At 41.7% G+C, this 23,906-nt stretch overlaps 1 protein-coding gene across 1 annotated transcript in view; it reads left to right on the plus strand.

The window, feature by feature from the left end:
• The window catches only part of VWA2 (von Willebrand factor A domain containing 2), a 50,744-nt gene that overhangs the window by 13,070 nt on the left and 13,768 nt on the right, over positions 1–23,906 (plus strand). Inside the window, exons 3-8 of the mRNA XM_063133255.1 lie at positions 603–664; positions 4,547–4,621; positions 9,074–9,207; positions 10,591–10,700; positions 22,100–22,294; positions 22,956–23,089. Coding sequence (XP_062989325.1) covers positions 603–664; positions 4,547–4,621; positions 9,074–9,207; positions 10,591–10,700; positions 22,100–22,294; positions 22,956–23,089 — 710 coding nt within the window. The remainder of the gene's footprint in view (positions 1–602; positions 665–4,546; positions 4,622–9,073; positions 9,208–10,590; positions 10,701–22,099; positions 22,295–22,955; positions 23,090–23,906) is intronic.

Genomic DNA, 23,906 nt, shown 5'->3' on the forward strand with positions numbered 1-23,906 from the left:
TGTTAAATTGGGTTATGCTCTCCATTTTCAAAGACCCTTATCTTACAAGTCATTGTCAAGTATCAAATTGTCAGTTCTGGTGAAACCAGCAACTTTTCTCTTTCTACTCTGGGATCTCTGGGTACTTCCTTTTTTTCTATGTTACTTTCTACACTTTGCAGCATCAGCATTTTCTGTGATGCCAGAAGTTTAGCCACTTCCATAATTGGCACTAATGTTTTGTTGACTTTCATCACCACTGTAACTGGTAGAATGTTCATGACATTCTCCCTTAGTCAATCTCCATATTTTGTAATTAACACCATTTCTCTCCCTGTACCAAACTAGGTACTGAACCCCTTCTCCCCCCACATTTTATACTGAGTTTTAAATGTACTTTTATGATTCATCCCATTTTAACCATTCACTAGTTTTTTCTTCAGTTCCTGTTTCTATTGCAGGTTTGATGAAACAGAACCAAAATCTGACTTTGAATTCAAAATACACATTGTTCATTGAACCGATGGTATCAGACTACGGTAAATAAAAATGATAAATGCCTTTGTCAAAAGTAATGTGTTGAGTACTTTTTCTAGAAATAACATTTCCCTTCTTTCTTCCAGTTCTGTCATCATGAGGTTTGTGCTGTTGTTCAATTCAATTTGCATTTTCCTGTTTTCCCAAGGTAAACTTTTATTTAAACATTTAACTAGCAGTGGATAGAATTATTGTGTGCTGCAGAATGTGCAATAATAATCCGTTATCATGCTGCATTTGGTGAAGTTGTTCAGACAAGGAATAAAGCTGCAATCTACATGGACATAAATCTGGATACACAAATTTCTCACAAATGTGTGGCCAAGCCATGCACTGTGTTATGCTGGCCGTGATGAACCAGGTGCAACCAAGAAATGGGATTAGGACAGCAAATGAGCAGTATCATTATTCTCTCTCTCTCTCTCTCTCTCTCTCTCTCTCTCTCTCTCTCTCTCTCTCACACACACACACACACACACACACACACACACACACAGCCCCTGTATGGTGTCCAGAGTGGTATATGGAAGGACGTCACTCTCTTTCTGTTTTGAGTTACACCATACCACACAGAAATCCTTCTTTCTGCTTCTTTCTTTCTTTCAATATTGTGTTACAGCAGTGGAATATAAGAAAAATATTTTTTGTGATCCAAGCAACATCTACCTTAGAACCACTACTAATGCTTTGAAAATTGTCTAACAAAAAATCTCTTTCAATTGTCAGTTCTATTAACTTCTTTATTCCTGTAAAAGTTCTTTTAATTTCTAGTTCTTTCATAACCCCCTTTCTAGCTATTTGTTTCCTGGATCCCTTTACTTCTCATTTTTTCTTATGGAGACTTCTGGGCACTGTAGTACTTAAGAAGTATCTATAAAGAGACTACATTACAAGCCTTTAAATGCTTACAAAGGAAGTTGTAGTGGTTAGGAAAGGACCCATGTGAGAACTAATACAATGATGCAATCTAGTTCATCCATTCACATTGCTAACACAACATACTTTTAATGTTGGAGCTATGCAAGAGCCTGCATTCTTTTGTGTCTTGTATATCTATATTTAAAGATGCAAAGCCGTGCATCCTTAGTTAAGGTTTAACAGGGGAGGGGGGAGCATTCTACCATAATGAAGGAGTAATTGGGGGGTTGGTCATTTTAACATTCATGAAATCAAAAATGTTTCACCAATCTTCCTGAAATTTACATGTGCCAGAAATAAATGTTGGTTTTATATATCCTGAAAATTTCAACAAGATTGGTGAAAGATTGAAGGAAAGAAGGCAGTTTAAAGTAGGAAAAAAACGACTCCTTCGGCCAAAGTGTTTGTTAAAAAACCTTGGCAATTTTTTTTGTCCACCCTTTGTGATCATATGAGGGCTTACCAAATTAAAATCCTGATGATTTCCTTTTGCTTTGATCTCATATTTAATGGAATAAATTGTCTTTTTTAAAAATTCATTTTTTAAAAAAATATTTTTTATTGCTACTGAAAGCCTATGGAAGCTCAAAACGTGGCACTTGCAATGTTGAGGGGGAGGGGAGGGGAGGGGGAGAGGGAATAATTCTCATCTGGAGTAAAAGAAGCAGCAGCAGCTATGAATTTCTGTGACGTGTGTGTGTGTGTGTGTGTGTGTGTGTGTGTGTACATGGACAAGCAATACCTTCAGCATGACCAGAACCTACCACAAGGAAGCTATGAAATTGAATGGGAGTGAAACTTTAGTTCATAAGCATGCTTGGCTTTCCTTGAGAGCAAGAGAGTTTTGCTACCTGAAGTCTGAGAAGCAGACTCAGCCTGGTTCTTGCCTCCCTTTTGAGAGAAGAAGCGTCCTGTTTTCTCTTTTGGAACATGATTTCCCGTGGCTTTGAGACTATTTTGGGCTATCTTTCCCTAAGGTTAAAAGAGGCATTCACTGTTTTCCTGCTTATGTTTTAAATTTTATTTTCAACAGGCCTAGTAACTTCAAGAGTTACAGAGTTGGGGGAAATCCTCAGTCTCTTTGTGATCAGAAGCACTGAGTAAGGGACCCCTGGACATAATTTAGACTGACACCAACCACATAACACTGACTACTGAAGGGGTCTGGACCACTGACTACTAAAGACAAACAAAGTGGCAGACCATAATAACAGTTCTCATGTGCTCATTTGCTTTATGAGGCAGGTGCTCCTGCAGGTTACCAAACAGATGAACTAACAGGCCATAAAGTTGCCTGGTCAGGTCTGCTAGAAACCCAGCCTCACCACTCCTGGCAGGTCTATGTTCTACTGCAACTGCTCTCAGCTGAACTTCATGGAATCCCACCCTCCACCCCTGGGTTTAATTTACTGACCTCCCCTTGCTGGGCCTTGCAGAAAACTATAGGGACAGACAGAGCAGGCATAATAACACACATAGAGTGCTGAGATTGGCAAATCTAAAACCATTATGTTGCTTTTCAAGAACCAAGGAAATTCAATGGATCTTACTTTTGAGTAAATATCTAGGGATGGAAATGTAGCCTGTGCAGGCTTGAAACTTGACCACAAACTTCATCACAATCTGCTACTTTGAGATCCAAACAGGAAGAAAAAGCATATAGCATAAATGAACTATAATAATTAACATAGTAAACTGTAACTTATTCTAATATAGAGTATCTTTCTATATCATCTTGTGTGCTTCCAGAATTAATCAGGGATTTTTTAATTCCAGTAGAACAATTTTTCAGATTGTCTCCAAATACAGATCCAAAACATGAAATGCTTCCTTTTCATGAAGCAGTGAAAAAAAGCTTTTATCCCTGGGCACTGGCTATTGAAAAGTTCAAATGAGTATCATCATCTGTAATGAATAGCCCTTTTGTCATCAATTGCGCTGGTATATGGGAAATGTGTGAGAGAGAAACGTATTGGGCAGACCTTGTATTTGGTAAGAATATAGAACAGCGTTCCCCAACCTGCTGCCCTCCCGATGTTCACAAGTCCCAGCATTCCTGACCATGGGACATCCTGACTTTCAATGATGGGTGTTGTAGTTCAACATCTTTGGATTGCACCAGGTTGGTGAAGGGCAGCTCTAAACAAAAAAAGAGAAGTAAGTGGTCCTAAGTGGTTCGTCATCAGTTTTCCACAACCCCACAGTTGTGGAATATCATATTCTCCATCGGCATATCATATTCTCCATCCAGTCCTCTCTGCTTTGGGAGAATGAGAATTTCACTGGCAGTTTCTGCCTCCTTAGGGAGGATGTGGCATTATGAGCATTTCCCTGCTTTTTGGTGCTTGGGCAAAAGCTGTAGAGCCTTAACATTGTTTTCTGAACTGTAGGCTTTCTGTTTAATGAATAGAATTAAATGTGAGCCTCTAATCCAGGGGTAGGCAAAAGGGGCAGGGCAGCAAATGCAAAAAAGAATAATTCTATCATAGTTTAGCTCAGTGGTCTTCAACCAGTGGGTCAGAACCCAAAACTGGGTCGCGAGAGCAGTCCAGATGGGTTGCAGCAATGCTGTTGCCACCACATTGGGCAATTATGGAAGGGGTTCCCATGTTGCAGGTTGGGAGTTTGAATTGGGTTTTGGGTCAGGACGAGTTGAAGACCACTGGTTTAGCTTAATGCTTGTATAAGCCTTGGGAGAAGCAGTTCAACCTTTTAGGATGGGGGAGAAACTGCACAAAAGCCAGGAGCCCCAACCCAAGCAATTAGTGATTGGGGGAAATTGGGAGGGGGCACGGCCATTTGGGAACCCCAGAGAGATGGATTTAACCCCCAGGGAGACCAGATTTGGCCCATGGTCCTGACGTTCTGCACCTCTGCTCTATAAATTGGAAAAGTTCGATTATGATACTGTTAATATGGCCATTTGGTACTTCAGTGGATACCCCCCTTTTTTAAAACAAACAATCATATGTCAAAGCAGGACACCTCTCAGTTTGATGTGGTGTTTTCTGGAAATATCTGAAAGTAATGCTTTGAAGAGGTGCTCTTCAAATAATGTAATAATTTGGTAATAATTCACTGACACCATGTTGACAACTATTTGATCCTGCAGCATTAGTATCATGGAGCATACAAGAGCTACATGTCAGCAAAGAAACCATTGAGAAAATTTCCGCCGCTGGCCAGTGTAAGTCTTTTTATTTCTTCTACAAAAAAGTTATTTGAATGCCTATTGCCCTCACCCCTGCAGATTTGTACATATCTGCTTCTTTCCCTTTGTTCTCAGTTACTGCTTCCCCTTTGCAACCTCTTCTTAAATTTCCCACTGTTGATTCTATACCCATATGGCTTTTACATAAAACCTGATGACACTAAGTGTCTTCCAAAACTCAGGGCCACTTCTATATAATAGAACTGCAAGATGAGAAGGACTCAAGTGTGGCTCCACATGAGTGAGACATGGGTACCCCAAGCCTCCTCTGCATTTATGGGTGAGACGTTGGGATGCCAAGCATGATCCACATTTTATGCAGTATGTAGACATGTGGGCATCTTCAAGTTGTGATTTGGCTCTCCAGAGTTACTTTGAGTGATGTGAAAAGTGGCTCTAAGGAGAATAGAGGGTGAAAATTGAATCTTGGATTGCCGGTAAAAGGGGGGGGGAGCTCTGTAGAATGTCCCCACCCTCAGCTTCTTCTTGCTGTGGGTTTTATGGGACTGCTACATCCTCTTCTTTGCTTCCTGGGAAGCCAGACTGCTCTGATTCTGGTTCTGGCTCTAGAATCTTGAACATAGTTCAACACAGAGAGGTTCATGCCCTGGGTAAATTTGAAAGGCATCTGGCTAAATAAACAAGATGTATGTGCGAAGATGGGACTGTTGGATTCACCCCCTCAACTGTATCTACTGATGTTGCTCTGTTAATAGCAGCATATGAAATGTCCTGCTTGACTCCTTTGGTTGTGAAGGCTCATAGATTCTGCCTCTAATAGATTTTATGAATTTCCTCTGTAGTAATATCCACTGTTGTTGAAACATCTCAGTGTTTCAGCCACAGTTGAATTAGGAATGTAACGGACCATCAATAGACAAGAATGAACAAGGTTACTGTATAACTCGACTCAGTGGCCTTCAGTGGAATGCTTTCAAAGTTTCAATCCCTTTTAATCTGTTATAGGGCGGGGCGGGGGTGAGATCTGTTTTTAAATCCCACTAACTAGACAGAAATCCACACCAAAAGGGATAATGATGTGCTGTCCTGGAGGAAAAGGTGAAGGAAGGAGGGAGAATCAAAATATAGAAATCCCCTATATAACTGCATTATTATTATTATTATTATTATTATTATTATTATTATTATTATTATTTTATTTTACAAAACACCTTTCTTGTTCCCTTCTGTACAAGATAATTAAAGGGTTTTTTTTTAGCATTTGTATCTCTGCACTTACTTTAATTTCTATCCTAGCCCCTCCAAAGGAAATGAGATAGATAACAACTCTTTAAGAAATGGGGGGGGGGCAATTAAACAGAGTGCACAATACTGCATATGTTATATAAGTTAAAGCAAACCAATCTGACTATTAAATGCCCATATTCACCTTCCCCAACCAGATGCGCTCCAGCTTTGACTACAACTCCTATAATCGTTTGGTCACGTTGGCTAGGGCTCATGGTTTCTCCCCCACCTGTCAAACTAGCCATGCAGTCCCATCTTGTCAGTTACCTTGCATGTTTCTTAGTACACTTTGTTCCCTTTGACAGATGAAACATACAAGGCAATATGCAATGCTATATATAGTTTAAACTGAAGTACTTTGGCCACATAATGAGAAGACAGGATACCCTGGAGAAGAGGCTGATGCTAGGGAAAGTGGAAGGCAAAAGGAAGAGGGGCCGACCAAGGGCAAGATGGAGGGATGATATTCTGGAGGTGACAGACTTGACCTTGGGGGAGCTAGGGGTGGCAACGGCCGACAGAAAGCTCTGGCGTGGGCTGGTCCATGAAGTCACAAAGAGTCGGAAACGACTGAACGAATCAACAACAACAACAACATATATAGTTTGGCAGCCCTAAGTGTGCACTTTTGCAACTGTGAAAAACTCGGTGTGGGGAATAGAATAAAAGAATGAAGACATTTGCACAAATTCTTAGGGCTGGGGCGGGGGGGGGGGGGAGTAAAAAAAAAAAACACCAAAAAATCTGGGGAATGCAACCAGGATCATGATTGGAGCTGGGAAGGGATTTGGCAACAGACAAAATGGGTTCTGCCATCAAGTCCCCTGGGATACATGCTGGAGCTGGCTGGTGGACCAAAGACAAAGGAGGGGAGAACAACCCACGGTAAGCCTTGTCATCTGTTGGACTCACCATGGGTTGCTCCACAGAAAACCCACACTGTGTGGCTTATATGCTGGAGTGGTTTGTCATGTGATGTGAACTCATCCGTAGACTGCTGGCTGGGAGTGATGGGGGTTGTGTTCCAACACCTCTGGAGGGCACTCTGACTTTGCTTGTTGACTTCGCTGTATGAACTTAGAAGCAGCTGGGTTTGGGCTTGCAATAATTAGGACTCTGTCCAATCAACAGCATCATTCTGTTCCTTTTGGGTTGCTGTGGTGCAGAAGTAGCCCTCTGTAGTTTTCTTGTTCCCTCCCCATTTGTGTAGCTGTGTTGTTGTTTTTTGTACTTCAAGGACACAAGCTTTTTCCAGTGACTGAAACTAATTTCTCCAGATTCCCAAGGGCGTGTTTGTGCTTTGCACATTTTCACAAGCCACACCCTATAAGGAGAAAGACAACCTTAACTTAATCCGACCCTCTGAAAACATGACTCTTCTTCTACTTTGGCACATAAACACTCGCAGCAGCTTCTAATTACTTTGCAAGCAAGTTGGTGCGTGCTCAGGTAACACAAGGACATGGGCCTGAGAAAACACGGTGCTAGTATGAAGCTGACTCGGTGCAACTCCTTTCAGTCAAACCAGATGAATCTGATCTGATGAGAATCTTCTTGCTGCAAGGGACCTTATGGGTCATTATCTCTAGGTCCCTCAGGCAGGGCACGAGGTATGGAAAGATATCCCTGAGAACGTCCCAAAGTCAAAAGAGGTTCTGCAAAATCCTGCGGTTTAGTCTTTCAAATACAGTGGGTGTTAGCTGGAGAACAGGTGATTCCTTTTGGTGCCTGGGGAGTAATGATTAATCAGCAATTTATGACTGCTATTGAAGGTTAACGTCCACTCCTTTCAGAATGTGAGGATTACTATGGTACTTTGACTTTTTCTTGCCATGAAAATGCACATAGTGGAAACATTAGTTGAACTTACAGGGATGCATAACTTGGGGGGTGGGGCTGGGCATGGAACCTCCCTGCGCAGCTCCGTACCTGGTCCCGCTACTCGCGGGGAGGAAAGGAGAATTTGGGAGCAGGTGCCACACTACCCGCAGTCCTCGGTATGGTCCCAGGACCATGGGCAAAATTGAGGTCTCGGTTATGATGGGAAAATGAAGGGATGATCCCTGCTTGCCCCCAGGATCCCCTGTGCATCATTTAGATGCACAGGGATGACCCCAGGAAAAAATGCTGGTGTAGACATGCCCTTAGGAGAGGGATTTCTACTTTTTAGAATGAAGGGAGAAAGGCCCCAAAGCTGGGAAGCCACCAAATGATCAGTGGTTGGAGGAAAGGCAGTTGGACCCTGGAGAAGGGGGCGTGGCCACCTGTGCAAACTTCTAGGGCTGGTTTTGTCCCCAGACCTGAGGTTCTGCACCCCTACTTTAGGGCTTGATCCTGAAAGATGCTAGCTACACTAGAACCATGTTCAGGAGCTGCTCAAAGGCTTAACCTGGGCTGGCATTTGGAATTACATGGAAAGATAATTGCTTTTGGCATCTAACCACATGGTTAAGCCCAGGATTAGCGTCCCTCCAGTTCCTTGGATTTCTGAGTGGCTGGAGTGATAGTACTAATACTAGCCCAAAACACATGGACAAAAGCCTACACATGGTTGCTTCCTTCATGTGGTTGCAGTCATCAGGCAGCAATCGTACCAACTCAATCACAGCTTTTAAAACTCAGCTAAAAACTTTTCTTTTCCCTATAGCTTTTAAACTTTGAGTTTGTTCTGACTCTATACTGTTAGCTTCACTCTACCCGGTGCCTGTTTACACTTCCCTGTGCCTGTTTGCATTCTCTTTCCCTCCTTATTGTTTACTACAACTTTATTAGATTGTAAGCCTATGCGGCAGGGTCTTGCTATTTACTGTGTAATCTGTACAGCACCATGTACATCGATGGTGCTATATAAATAAATAAATAATAATAATAATAATAATAATAATAATAATAATAATAATACCCACTGTGAATATTAATTTGATGTTGTAATTCGATGTTGTAAATGGAGAACAAAAAACAAAAATGTTTAATGATTAGAATTTTTGTTTTGTTTAATAATTGGAGATACGACTTCGAAGTCTTACGCCGTTGTGGACTTTCACTTGCTAATTTACCAAAAAGGTTTACCAGTATTAGCCTTTGTGTACAGCATGCATGCTTCCCCCTGTACTCCACCAATCCTCCCTGTCTCCTGGAACAACGTGGCTTCTTAATATTACTGTCTCTCTCTTCTTCCAGTGATGAATTGCTCAGCCCCTGCCGACATCTTGTTTCTGTTAGACGGATCTTACAGCATTGGCAAAGGCAACTTTGAAAGGGCAAAATATTTAGCAATCAAGCTTTGTGAGGCCTTGGACATCAGTCCGGAAAAGGTAAGTACACTGGGACTTGTTTATATGCCCTGTATACCCTGTGTGGCTGAGCAACGGTGCTGCGTTGTTTATACGATGCGGCCACCACGTGTTTTCTCCCCGAAACTGGGCTTTTGAAAGCTGTGATTTTTTCCTTTACTCTGAGGTCACCACCTTCTTTGGTCTGCCTGTCAGTGGTGACCTCGCTTTCGATTGAGGCTGGAGGCATTCCAGGGGCAGATTGAGGCCCAGGGTAGGTCGGGGGATGCACACGAAGGCCGGGCAGAGGGCAGGGATTGGGCTCAATGAGCTGAATGGCTGCTCACACTGCAGCTCTTTTGGCCGGAAAGCCAGCCCTCCTTCCAGCCATGGAGATTTGCCGTTCCCGTCCCGCGGGGTTTGAAGTAATGAATGGCAAAGCTTTGTCATCAAGACATCCCCCTGGTGTATTCCATACAATGGATCCCAAGCCTGGATCTGAAGAAATCCACATTGTGGATACTTAAAGTATCCAAGAAGTTGCAGCAGATAGGCAACTATCTTTGAAAACAACAACAAGGCCATATATCTGGAACAGGGAAGAAAATTAAGCATGCTTAATTATTATTATTTTTTAAAATGTGCCATGGCTTGAGCCTATCTTCTCAGAAAATTCTGCTCACTTAACCTTAGAGACACATGGTTATTTATTACTGTATAGTGAGGCTACACTATTTAGTAACATTTTAAATCAATTAATCTAACCAACCGAACAACCAAATTTTGTAAAGATCAGCAACAACGGTGGTTAATCAGGAAACATTTTCTTCTTTTTTCTTTTTGAAAACTAGTAAGTGCTTTAGAAGGGGCATTTACCCTTCTCTCTCTTTTTACTGTTTTATTATTATTATTTGTTTTGTTATTTTGTTCTGTTCTTCTACTTTTTGCCATCTTGAGCATCTACATTTCAACAGGAAGGAGGGAAATAAATATTTATAATTAATTAAAGGTGCAAATCTGTGCATGTTTAGAAAGAAATGATTGTTTTTAGATTGCTGCTGCTCGTTCTGTTTGTATTGGGTGGCACGTTTTGTGGTTTTTATAATGATTTTATGTTTTATAATGATATGGTTTTATTATAATTATGTTGTGTGAACTGTTTTGAAAATACTGTGTTGCCCTTAAAGGCAGTATATAAGTATTTTAAATAATAAATACATCTTAAAAGAATAATCTATAAACAAAAAATATAATATCTAGTATTGATGTTTTCTACAGATGTAGGGAAATATTGGCCACTTGGCTGGTCCAAGGGGATCTAACTGGTGCATTTCCCATTTGTCTTGATTAAACATACTACTTCCTAGACCTTGTAATAACAGCATAAAGCACATCAACTTTATGGGTCCTATCCTATCCTTTCAGGTCAGAGTGGGAGCAATACAGTTCAGCAACACTCCTCACTTGGAATTCTCCCTTGACGCATATTTCACCAAAAGGGAGATAAAAGACAAACTCAAGAAGATTGTGTTCAAGTAAGATTGATATATATGCAGATTTCTCCCCACCCCCATGGTGTTCATTTCCTTGCTTGTTAATGAAGTGATAAGAAATAGTTGTCAAGGAATATTTGCATTCTGACAGTTTCATAGAATCATAGGGCACTATCCCAGCGTGTCATTCCATTAGCACAAATGACGTTGCGCTCGTGGAAACTAGGTTATGAACTACGCACCAAAGAATAATCCAACTAAAGTTACGTTTACGCAAGTGTGGTTGCACACACAGTTTTGCGTTATGCTTGTGCAAGCCATTGTGCAACCGGTTGCGCATTCTGCTTGGGTTATGCACCTGCTTGCACCTTATTATTATTATTATTATTATTATTATTATTATTATTATTATATTTATTTATTTATTTATATAGCACCATCAATGTACATGGTGCTGTACAGAGTAAAACAGTAAATAGCAAGACCCTGCCGCATAGGCTTACAATCTAATAAAATCATAGTAAAACAATAAGGAGGGGAAGAGAATGCCAACAGGTACAGGGAAGGGTAAGCAGGCACAGGGTAGGGAAAAACTAACAGTAGAAAGTAACAGTAGAAGTCTGCACAACATCAAGTTTTAAAAGCTTTAGGAAAAAGAAAAGTTTTTAGTTGAGCTTTAAAAGCTGTGGTTGAACTTGTAGTTCTCAAATGTTCTGGAAGAGCGTTCCAGGCGTAAGGGGCAGCAGACGAAAATGGACGAAGCCGAGCAAGGGAAGTAGAGGCCCTTGGGCAGGCGAGAAACATGGCATCAGAGGAGCGAAGAGCACGAGCGGGGCAATAGTGTGAGATGAGAGAGGAGAGATAGGAAGGAGCTAGACCGTGAAAAGCTTTGAAGGTTAACAGGAGAAGTTTATATTGGATTCTGAAGTGAATTGGAAGCCAATGAAGAGATTTCAGAAGCGGAGTAACATGGTCGGAGCGGCGTGCTAAGAAGATGAACTTTGCGGCAGAGTGGTGAACAGAAACCAACGGGCTGATGTGAGAAGAAGGAAGGCCAGAGAGAAGAAGGTTGCAGTAGTCCAACCGTGAAATAACCAGTGCATGAACAAGCATCTTGGCAGAAGAGACAGACAAAAATGATCGAATCCTGGCAATATTATACAGGAAAAATCGACAAGATTTAGCTACTGCCTCAATATGAGGAATAAAGGAGAGCGAGGAGTCGAAGATAAAGCCAAGGCTACGAGCTTCCTTGACCGGAGTAAGCGTAACATCATTGACAGTAAGAGAGAATGAGAGATGAGGAGAAGGTTTAGGAGGAAAAACAAGCAATTCAGTCTTTGCCATGTTTTTTTTTTTTTTTTTTTAATTTTTTTTGAATATTTTTATTATTAAAACAACAAACACAAATCAAAATCACTTAATACAAAATATTATCATACCTTACTATCATATATTCAATATTAACCTATTAAACATAATATAATAAACATAACAGTGCTCCCCCCACCTCGGGATCTCATTCTTGTTTCCAAAAACTCATAGTTTCATCTGTTGGTGGAACCCCCCTTCCTTTAGAAAATACAAACTCCAGGAACTTTTTCCATATACTCTCAAAATCATTCGTTTTTACTATGCCTCTTTGCATTTTTATATTACATGTCAATTTATCGTTTATAGCAATGTCCCACACTTCTTTATACCATTCTTCAATACAATAATCTCCTGTTATTTTCCAATTCCTAGTTACTATCAACCTCGCAGCTGTCAGTAGGTTCGTTATCAATTCTTTCATTTCTTTATTACATTTAGGATCATCATGCAGTGAGAGTAATGCAATCCTTGGTGTAACTTCTACTTTAAATCCCACAATCTGTTCAATCTCATAAAACACCATCTTCCATAACTTTTGCACATGTATACAATCCCACCACATATGTAAATACGTTCCCTTTTCTCCACAACCCCTCCAACAATCTGCTGAAAACTGTTTATTAATCTTATTTAATCTAACCGGAGTTAAGTACCACCTCCATACAAGTTTATAATAATTCTCCTTTATTCTTACTGACATATTTCTCAACACTCTCTGTCTCCATAGTCCATCCCACCTCTGTTGTCCTATTTGTATCTTCAGATCAGTCTCCCAAACCATTTTCCCAGCACTATCCAGCCCTCCTTTCTCAACTAATATATTATATATTTGACTCACTAACCCCTTTATCCCTATGTTTTGTCCCTTATCTATTTCTTTTTGTTCAATTAATTCCTCAAATTTCGTCCTCTCTTTACATTCTCCATTTTCTCTTAGCCAATTTTTAGTCCATTGTTCTAATTGAAAATAATTTAACCACGTTAATTCCAAATCTCTCAAAACTTCTTCCAACCTCTCTCTTGTATTCATCCCCCTTAACCACTCTCCTAATTTCATTTTATTTCTTTCTTTTAAAACTTTGCTTAACCTCATCTTTAAATTTTCAGGAAATTTCTTTAACATTATCACCGGTGTTAAGGGGGAATTACTTGAAAACAATTCCTTTTTATAATTATCCCAAAGTTCCCAATGGAACTTCAGAAATTGGTTATCTAAATCATTAAGCCATTTACCCTTCCCTTTTTGCTTAAAAAACACATTTTGCAATTTCAACTCAATATTCCCTAGCGTATTTTCCTCCATCCATTTCAAATCCCCTACCCCTATAATTGCTTCAACAACATGTCTTAACCTATTAGCTAGATAGTAGTACTCAAGGTTTGGGAGACCCAGTCCGCCTCTCTTTTGGCTTAAATACCATTTACTTTTATTAATCCTTGATCTCTTCCCTTCATTGCAGTAATTATTTATAAGATTCTGCCATCTTTTTAATTCTATCACTGAAATTCTTATCGGTAACATTCTAAAGAAAAAATTAATCTTAGGTAAAATTTTCATCTTTATTAAAGCTATTCTCCCAAACCAGGAAAGATTCAGTTTCTTATACCTCTTTAACTCTTCCTCCAATTCTTTTTTCAATCCATTTAAATTCTCACTTCCCAAATCTTCTAAATTTTTTGTAATCTTAACACCCAAATATTTAATTTTCTCCTTGCTTTTCAAAACTGAAGCCTTCCCTTCCCACTCCCTTTCTTCCTTTTTAGTATAGTTGAATAACATCAAATCCGATTTTGCCCAGTTTATCCTTAACCCCGTAACTTCCTCAAAATCATTCAACTGCTGTTTAATTCTTTCCATTTTACCTAAAGGATCTCTGATAGTCATCAATGTATCATCTGCAAACATGTTCAGTCTTTGCCATGTTAAGCTTCAAGCGACGATGAAGCAGCCAAGCTGAGATATCTGAAAGACATGCCGAGATACGATCGTGAACATCAGGAGAAAGTTCCGGAGATGACAGATATAGTTGTGTATCATCGGCGTACAGATGATATTGGAGACCATGAGATTGAATAAGCTTGCCCAAGGGCAACATGTATAAGGAAAACAACAACGGGCCAAGCACCGAGCCTTGCGGAACCCCTACTGAAAGGGGAAAGGAGGAAGACGAGCTGCCATTAGTCAACACGCTGAAAGAGCGACCCGCTAGATAGGAGGCAAACCAGTTATAGACAGAGCCACAAAATCCAAGGTCATGAAGGGAATCTAAGAGAAGATCATGATCAACCGTGTCAAAGGCTGCAGTTAGATCAAGGAGAATAAGAACGGAATAATGGCCTTTAGACTTGGCAGTAAGGAGATCATTGGTGATCTTAGTAAGGGCTGTTTCGGTGGAATGCAGAGGACGGAATCCAGATTGAAATGGATCCAAAGCAGAGTTACTAGAAAGAAAGTCAAGACAGCGAGAGTAGACCGCACGCTCCAGGATCTTTGAAACAAACGGCAACAAAGAGACAGGTCGGTAGTTAGACAGAGATAGCCTATCAAGAGTAGGTTTCTTGAGAATGGGAGAGACTGTAGCATGTTTAAAAGCAGAAGGAAATGAACCAGAGGACAGAGAAAGATTAATAATATGTAGCAAGGAAGGGAGGATAGCAGGAATAAGATTAATAAAGACGCGAGAAGGAATCGGATCACGAGAACAAGTGGAAGGCTTCGAAGAGCGCAGTATTGTAGACAGTTCATCCGCAGAGACCGAAGGAAACGCAGAGAAATTTGCAGGAGGAGCTGACAGATGAGGAACAGGGACTGGAAGAGGAGCAGAGCTGGCCAGATCAGAGCGGATAGTTTGGATTTTAGCATTGAAAAAAGAGGCAAAGTTATTAGCAGACAGAGAGGCGGGGAGAGATGGCGGATTAGGCTTCAGAAGAGAATTGAAGGACGCAAAGAGCCGCTGAGGATGCCTAGCATTTGACTGGATCAGCGTTGAGTAGTACTGCTGTTTGGCCAGTGAGATGGCAGAAGAGAAAGAGGAGAGTACAAATTTGTAATGGACAAAGTCTGCCCGGTCCCTGGTCTTACGCCAAAGGCGTTCAGCTGCCCGGGAACAAGAGCGAAGGTAGCGGAGGGAAGAGGTGAGCCACGGTTGGGGTTGAGAAGGGCGAACTATCCGAGTTGTAGATGGAGCAAGATTATCAAGAGTTGAAGATAAGGAGGAATTAAAGAAGGAGACAGCTGAGTCCAAGGAGACAGCCGAACAGACAGAAGGAAGGGAGGAGGCTAGAGACTGGGAAAAAGCCTCGTAATTGATAGATTGCAAGTCACGACAAGAGCGAGAAGCGGGACGTGAAGGAGGAGGATTATGAGTAATATTGAAAGAAACTAGGTGATGATCTGACAGCGGAAAGTGAGCAGTAGAAAAGTCCAACACAGAGCAATTCCGAGTGAGAACAAGATCCAGACAGTGTCCAAGGGAATGTGTGGGTGCATCAGACCAAAGCTTAAGATCATAAGAGGAATTGCACCTGCTGTGCAATGCATTGTGAAACTGTTTGCACCAATGCTTTGCACCTGTTGCACTATCCGTTGTGCTACTAGCTGTGTAACAGCCGATTGCACAAGAATAACGGGCAACCGCTTGTACAACGGAAAGATTCAGCACAGTTCCTCTAACACTATGTGAGTTTGCAGGATGACATTGTTGGACACTGCCCATAGATTTGGAAGGTCCATCAAAGGTTATCTAGTCTCAAGTCCTGCCAATGCAGAAAATCCATAACTGGTAAGTCTCCCTGGTAGGTCTCCATCTGGCTGCTTAAAAACCTTTAACAAAAGAGAGTCCACCCCTCTAAGAGGCCCATAACATCTGGAAATTCTTTCTAAGGTTGATTCCAAATTTTCTTCTTTGTAATATGAACCCAAACCAGTATACTTGCATTTCAGCTACTTTTCCTTGATATCTTCAGTGATATTCAGTGGCATGCAAACTGTTTATCTTTAAATGTTTGTGGATTGCAATGCCAGTTTCTGACACCCCAGTCTTAAAAATGCTGACATGAGAGTAAGTTTGATCAATACTGAGAGGTCTTGTTTCTAGTGGATGTGTTTAGGATCAGAGTTTGAGAAAGAAAATGATTTTAACTAATTAGTATCTCACACCCAACAGTTGCCAACTTTACACTCAAAGGTCAAAACACCTAGGAGGGCAGCAACCACTTCAATAAAAGCCAGACTGCAGAATAAGGCCTGTGCTCCTGACTGCCCTGTTCTTTGTTTCTGCCTCTCCTTTATCCATGGCCGCTATCTCTACATTTACCCTCCTTATCTATGGCAACACTTTGCCTGTGGCAAAAAGTTGCTTGATTCTTGCCAGGAACAGAAGGCATAGGACCAACTCCAAGATTTTGTGGGTGTTTGGACAAGACACCCTCAATGGGCCGAATCCCTCAGTGACTCTACCTTCTCACCACCATTGTTGTCTGCTGCTCCTCGTCTTCCTCAACATTGCTACCACTTGTTTGCTTGCCAGGCAGCCGGCCAGCGAGGATGTCACATCACCACTGATTTATTTATTAATTTGATTTATAGCCCACCTTTCTACAAAAAAATAAAAATAAAAATGGTACTCAACACAGCTTTAAAAAAATAATTTAAAATAGATTAAAACAATAAAGCACATTAAAATACAATTTAAAAAACATAACAACTATGGACTAAAAACATCATTAGCACCAGCAGATCCACTTACAGGCCAAAGGCCTTCTTGAATAAGGCGATCTTTACTTCCTGGTAGAAGGATACAAGACAGTGAAATGTAGACGAGTGAAATGCGGCGTGCATACTAAGGGGACCTTAGGGTTGTGTGCCTTGAGGTTATTTTGTTTTTAAAATGCATTCATTAATTTTAATGTGACCATATGGTGGAAGCCTGCAGTAACATCTTCCATCCACTAGGAGCACACTTCCCTAATCAGCACGTCGCTTTGCGGCCCATACCGTTCGAAGACAGGTCAAGGGACAGAATTATATGGCTTTGCCCTTCCTGCCCTGTTTGTGGGGCTGCCCCCTTCAGGGGAATGGAGTGCACAAATCCCTCCTGCAGGGGGCTACAGGGGCACATGATGGCAGGGGCTGTGCCTAGGAGTGGCAGCAGTTGTGGCTTCACTCAGGTGGCACAGCATGTCCATCTTTGACAGCTGTGTCACTTTGCTTGAAGGCTTCACTGTGTCAAACTCAGGGCCAGTCCAATCCAAGCGAAGCCAGGTCTGTTCACTAGTGAGCATAAAATGCAGCACTTAAAAACAAAGTTGTGAAGCGTTTGGAGGCGTTTGTGGCTGGAAAGAAAACCCAATGACAAAACGCAGCTGGCCAGGAAAGATACTACTGTGACTGCAACACTGTTGATGCATTCCTGACATGTGGCCTGAGAGAGAGAGAACGCTGGAGGGAGGGAGCCCAGGAGGAACTTTAAAAAGATCAAAGCCACCTCTGGCAGGAGTTTAGAGCACTGAGAATTACAGGCTGGTACAAAGGGAAGTGTGGAGATTAAAGAAATAGGCACCACAAAGCAGGAGTCTGATCAAATACCAAATACACCAGGAAATAAAGAAATCACAATATGGTTTATTTTATTTTATTTTAAAAAATGAATAAACATGGCCCAGAAACAGCAGTGTATGCCTGTGACAGTGGGGAAGAAAGCTGTGCTCTGAAGAGAATTTTACTTTGCGATTCTGGTTTTGCCCTATTTGTTTTGTCTTGAAATAAAAGCCGGGCTAAGAGACAATAACTGGAAATGGCTTCTCTTCAGAACTCCCAGAACAGGCTTAGAAAACAGATGGCGATAACAGAGGTTTTATTACAAAATTGGTTGGAATGGTGACTGGAAATAGCCTATTTCCTTTGCTCCTCAATGCTCTGCAATCAAATATAATACAAAAGGATGACTGTTCTAGAACTGCTCCTGTATGTAGTCTGCAAGTGTACAGTTGGGTATGATGTGGAGCCAACTTTATAACCAAAGATCTAAGCAAAAAGCCTGGAGATACAGATCTTTGGGGCCATCTGCTCACATTCAGCATGAATTAGAATGCAACTTGATGCAGAATTGTGTGTGCTTTCCCTTTACCAAGGAAATAAAAATGTCTGTCTGACTGTCCATCCATCCATCCATCCATCAGTACCATAGTGTCAAGACCATGAAACCTAGATGCCTAAAACATGGCATGTGTACTAAGAGAGTTGTGCACCTTGGGTTTTTTTTTAAATGCATTAATTCATTGTAATTAATTTAAATGTGTCCATGTGGTTGCAACCTACAGTAACACTTTCAGCCATTAGGGGTAGATTTCCCTAACCAGCACATAGAATATAGGAACATAAGAAAAACCGTGCTGGATCAAACCAAGGGTCCATCTAGTCCAGTGTTCTGTTCACACAGTAGCCAACCAGTTATGTCAACTGGTTGGCCACTGTGTGGACATGAGTGCAATAGTGCCCTCCAACATGTGTTCCCCAGCAACTGGTATACATAGGCATGCTGCCTATGATACTGGAGGTAATATATAGCCATCATGACTTGTAGCTATTGATAGTGTCATTTGCCATGGTTTTGTTTAATCCCCTTTTAAAGCCATCCAAGTTAGTGGCCAACACTATGTCTTATCATAGCAAATTTCATAGTTGAACTATGTACTGTGCGAAGAAATACTTCCTTTTACCTGTTCTGAATTTCCCAATAAACAGGTCCATGGGCTGACCCTGGGTTCTTGTATTTTGAGAGAGGGAGAAAAATGTCTCCCTATCCACTTTCTCCACTGCATGAATAACTTTGTACACTTCTATCATGTCTCCCCTCGCTTGCCATTTTTCCAAGTTAAACATTCCCAAACGTTGTACCCTTTCCTCATAGGCGTGTTGCTCCAGCCACTTGAACATTTTGATTGCCCCTTTCGGCACTTTTCCATCCTTTTTGAGGCGCAGTGTCCAGAACTGTACATATTATTCCCAGTGTGGTTGCATGATGGAGTTGTACAAAGGGCCATATGATCTTGGCAGCTTTATTTTCAGTTCCTTTCCTAATAATGCCTCACATGGAATTTGCCTTTTCCACACTAGCGCGACGTTTTCATTGAGCTGACCACCACAGCCCCAAGACCTCTTTTTGGGTTAGTTATTGCAAGCTTAGTTCTCTTCCGCATACATGTGAAGTTGTGTTTTGTTGTTGTTTTGCCCCAACATGCATCACTTCACGCTTGCTTGTATAACTTCTACTTGTGTGGGTTCTATGGGGCTTAATTAGAATATATATATATATATATATATATATCTTGAACAAAATATGTCTTTAATAAACATCCAACTACAGGAATATGCCACAATTTGTTCTTCTATGTGCAAACAACAACAAAAATATGGATCTCTCGCTTGTAGCCCAGTCCCACGTGGCTCTGTACCTCCAAGCACTGAGCACTTTGGAAGTCGCTTTTGTAGATTTTTTTCTTGACTTTTATTTCACAGGGCAATCCCCAATCAGTAACACAACAGTTCAGAGTATTAGCCCTGCAATAATATAATTAGGACAAATATCAAGGATGCAAAAAAATGATTCCCCATTCCCCTTGAGATTCAAATTAACAATTAAATTTACCTTATACAAGGCGATAAGAGCCCTTAATTAAAGAGCAATTCTTCTAACATTCAGCTTTCAGCAGAACAACTGGTTCGCCCTTTTTTTAAAGCTGTTCCTTCTCTAGCCCTCCCTCTGAGTGAGAGCCCCGCCCAAGGGACTAAACCATCTATTCCATAGGGGTTACATTTGCATTGAACCGCATTTGACATTTTGATGCCCATTCTCCCAAAGAACTCTAATCTTTATTGGTATTCTTGAGCTAATGTTGCCACTGTGTCCCAGCACTATGTATAACCTGCCATGTGTTTGCACTACATCTCTACCAAAGATCTCAATGTTTTGTTTTATTCACGTACACATGTTCAGATATGAGTTTGCATGCAGGTGTGAATGAAGGCACAGAGCAATTGCGGTAACAGTAAAGGGTTCTTAATTTGGTCCCACTGCTGGCATGTTTGTTTTACCACACTGTAGCATTTTCAGTCTTTCTTTATCTTTCTTGAAGTCTAAATTCCTAGTATGAGCACAAGTGTTCCCCACAGCAAAACAAACAAACAAAACTCTGTGATGGCCAAATATTTTGCTAATAGACCCAGTGGTCAGTTAATAAAATCCAAGTGGCTTTCCCAGAACTGCACTTAATTTCTGGGATTCACAAACTTTTAACAGCTGTTGGAGTGGAAGTGTGGGGGCAGAGATGAAGCTGCACCTGCAATGGTTGCTAGATCTTTAAAAAACTTTGCAACACAGCAGCTGCCACAAAGAGCTTTTCTAGATGAGGCTGTTAACCTACAGTATTTACTTCCAGTTTTGCCGCAGAATTGAGATCAGATCGCTACACAAGGAGCTTTTCCTTTCCTATCCTTCCATACTTTTTGCTGTATAACCTCTAGGTGGCACTGTGGTATAGCAGGATAATGCAATTGCACTAGTGGGGACTTACTTTGGGATTAAAAAAAAATACTGTGTTTTTTTCTTCTTGATCAACCCCCCCCCCCCCGAGAAAGTGGTATTTAAAAACAGAAGCAAAACTGGAAGGTCACGTTGTCATTTAAAGCACCCATATAGAACTGTGAGTGAGGATTGACGGGGACACAATACAAACCTTGTGTAGAAAAGCCCAAAGAGGGCAGAATGTATCATGGCACATATACAACTTAGAACCCAGTGACTCTCAGCTGTAAGCATTGTGTTTGCAGTGATAAGGAAGCCCTTGGGTATTCCATTTATGGCAGTTCCTCCCCACATACAAGTCAACATTTGGCCAAGGGATGAGCATGCATTATATGTGTGCTCACCCTGAGAGCCAAATCAGTTATATGAGAAGTAGCTTTCTGTGTTAAAACAAATGAACAAGAGGCTTGAGATTTCCCTTGAACCTTTCAAGTGACCATTGTTTTGGAAGTCAAGGTGACTGCAGCTGTTCCTGTCTTTCTTCCTTTGACCCTTTTATTCATTATCACTTCCCTCTACTTGCAGAACTCTTGGCACCTTAAGTACATTACAATAGCCAGAAAAGCAAGTGAGGGGCAGACAAAAGGGCTGGAAGAAACTGGGCAGAAGAGCTATTGCTCCTTCCTCTATTCAGATACCAAAGGATGTCTGGAACTCTGCAGGGGGGGAGTTTGAGTGGGTGGGGGCAGTTTGGAGCAGAGGCATTGAATGGGTGGGGGCAGTTTGGAGCAGAGAAGTGATGAGCGGAGAGAGTTGATGCCCCTGTCCATAAGATTGTGGGTTTTCCTTATGTGAGCGTGGGAAGACTGTAGGATTTAATTATACATATCTAGGGTAGCCATGTGCCCTCTTTCGTAAAAGACGGTTCTCTATTTGAAGGACTCCCTGCTCCAAGAACCCTAAGAAAGGAGAACAGGAGCCTTGAAGCTTCCCATCAACACTTAGTGCCTGGAAGGCAGACTGAACAGGAAGGCACACATGTCACTTAGGCTTAAATGAGGGCAATGGCTGTTTGGATAAGATTTCTGATCTGCTTTTATATCATTACAAACAAACAAAATACCATATAGGTCTGTTGCTCTCAGTTAGTGGACAAAGGGGAAGATAAAACAGAAACGATGTTAAAGAGATATATGCACCACGCCAAATTATTTATGTTCCTCTTTTGTTGTCCCGCAAACTGGCAAGGTAGAATATCTCTTTATTTTGCTGCTAAAGAATTAGCAGTAATATTTAGCAGTAGTGTGTGTGTGTGTGTGAAGTTGCACTTACACTACAAGGAATATTATTTAATTATTTGATAAAGTATACAAAATGAAAACCTTCCTTATTCCAGTAATGGTCTTCATTATCTCTTTACTTTCCAAATAAATTATATTCTAGCATTATACCATGAGAAGGACGCTTATTCTGTTAGAAACTTAGACTTTCCTTTTCCCAGTTCCTTTTTTTTTTTCTTCCCTTTTTCCTTTCTTTGCACAGAGGTGGAAGAACAGAAACAGGCCTTGCTCTGAAATACGTTCTTCGGAAAGGATTCCGTGGGGGAAGGAATTCGTCGGTCCCCCAAATCCTTATCATCCTAACGGATGGCAGATCTCAGGGCAATGTGGTGATACCAGCCAAGCAGTTAAAAGAAAGGCGGATTGCAGTGTTTGCTGTGGGAGTCAGCTTCCCAAGGTAAGCTGCCTTTGACCCCATTTTAAAAGGATGAAATGCCTCTTCTGAGCTAGGGGTGGCAACGGCCGACAGAAAGCTCTGGCGTGGGCTGGTCCCTGAAGTCCCGAAGAGTCGGAAGCGACTGAACGAATAAACAACAACAAACAAGCATAGGTGTGCGCAAGGTGTGTGCTGGGTGTGCTTCCTGCCCTTCTGAATAGCTCCCAGCTCATGACTGTGAACTATGGAATCTGTGAGCGTTAAATTCCTGCCATGCAACAATGCTTTGAGCATCATCAGACGAGTGTTTTATAGCACGCTCATTACTGGCCACTTATAGGTGTTTGCAGGTCCTTTTGACAATGATGTCCGACTCCTATGTGTTTCCCACTCCTTCTGAACCTTTTTCCATTAAAAAAAAAAAAAGACCCAGAAAACCTGTCTTTTTTTTTATTTGAAGAGAAATGTGCCACCATTTCCTGCTGTGTGCAGGAAAGCAGTGCGGAAAAAACACCCACTGAATGGGGCCACATCTGAAGAAAAAGGAAGCTGCTCGCCCCTATTGTGGGACAGAAGCACGACTGAAAGCGACGGGAGGGAAACGCAATACCCTCCCCTGCCGCCCGCCCCCCCTCATCTGAAGAAGCTCTTTATTTGCTGTGCTGAATGTATTTTTCTGCAGATGGGAAGAACTGCACACACTAGCCAGCGAGCCAACTGAATGGCACATGCTCTTTGCAGAAGACCCCGAGGATGCCTCCAACGGCTTCTATACCACCCTTACTGGTTCTGCGATCTGTAAAGCTGCATTTCCAGGTAATGGAGGTTGTGTTTATGCCTGCTGCTGATTAAGCAACCCCTTGCTTCTGTCTTGTTTTGGGCACCAGCTGTCATCTTGGCATGTTTTGCATGGAGATCCTCATCCCTCCTTTCTCTTTGGAACCTGTGTTTCTAATCTGGCACATTCTCTCTCTCTCTCTCTCTCTCTCTCTCTCTGGGCATGTCTACACCATTCCTTATCCAAGGATCATCCCTGTGCATCCACATGACACACAGGGTATCCCAGGGGCAGGGAGGGAAGATCCCTCCATTTCCCCGGGATAACCAGGACGGCTTTTAGCCCAATTCTTCCTACAGTCTTGGGATCGTCCTGAGACCGTGGGAGTGTGCACGGCCATCCCAGTTTTGTCCTGGCTCCTCGCAAGTAAACACAAGGAAATGGGCACAGGGCACAGAGCTCTTCAGGGCTCAGTGCCCATCAGGGGAGCTTAGCTTTTTTTTTTTAACCTTTTAATTTTCGCTGGAGCACGAGTGCACTCCAGCTCTTCTCACCGGGGGTGGGGGGTGGGGAAGGCTGCCATGATGGGCGTGATTTATTTATTTATTTATTTATTACATTTTTATACCGCCCAATAGCCGAAGCTCTCTGGGCGGTTCACAAAAATTAAAACCACAGTAAAACACCCAACAGTTTAAAACACAATTACGGGACGTAGCACAGCCCATGTAGACTGAGGGGGAGGATCTCATAATCAGCATATTGCAAGATCCTCCCCCTCCCCTCCCCTGGTGTAGACATGTCCCCCTTCTCTCTCTCGATGAAAGAATCCCAAGAGAAAAGCTTAAAAGTTTT

This window comes from Elgaria multicarinata, chromosome 8, assembly GCF_023053635.1.
Source record: "Elgaria multicarinata webbii isolate HBS135686 ecotype San Diego chromosome 8, rElgMul1.1.pri, whole genome shotgun sequence".
Lineage (NCBI taxonomy): Eukaryota > Metazoa > Chordata > Lepidosauria > Squamata > Anguidae > Elgaria > Elgaria multicarinata.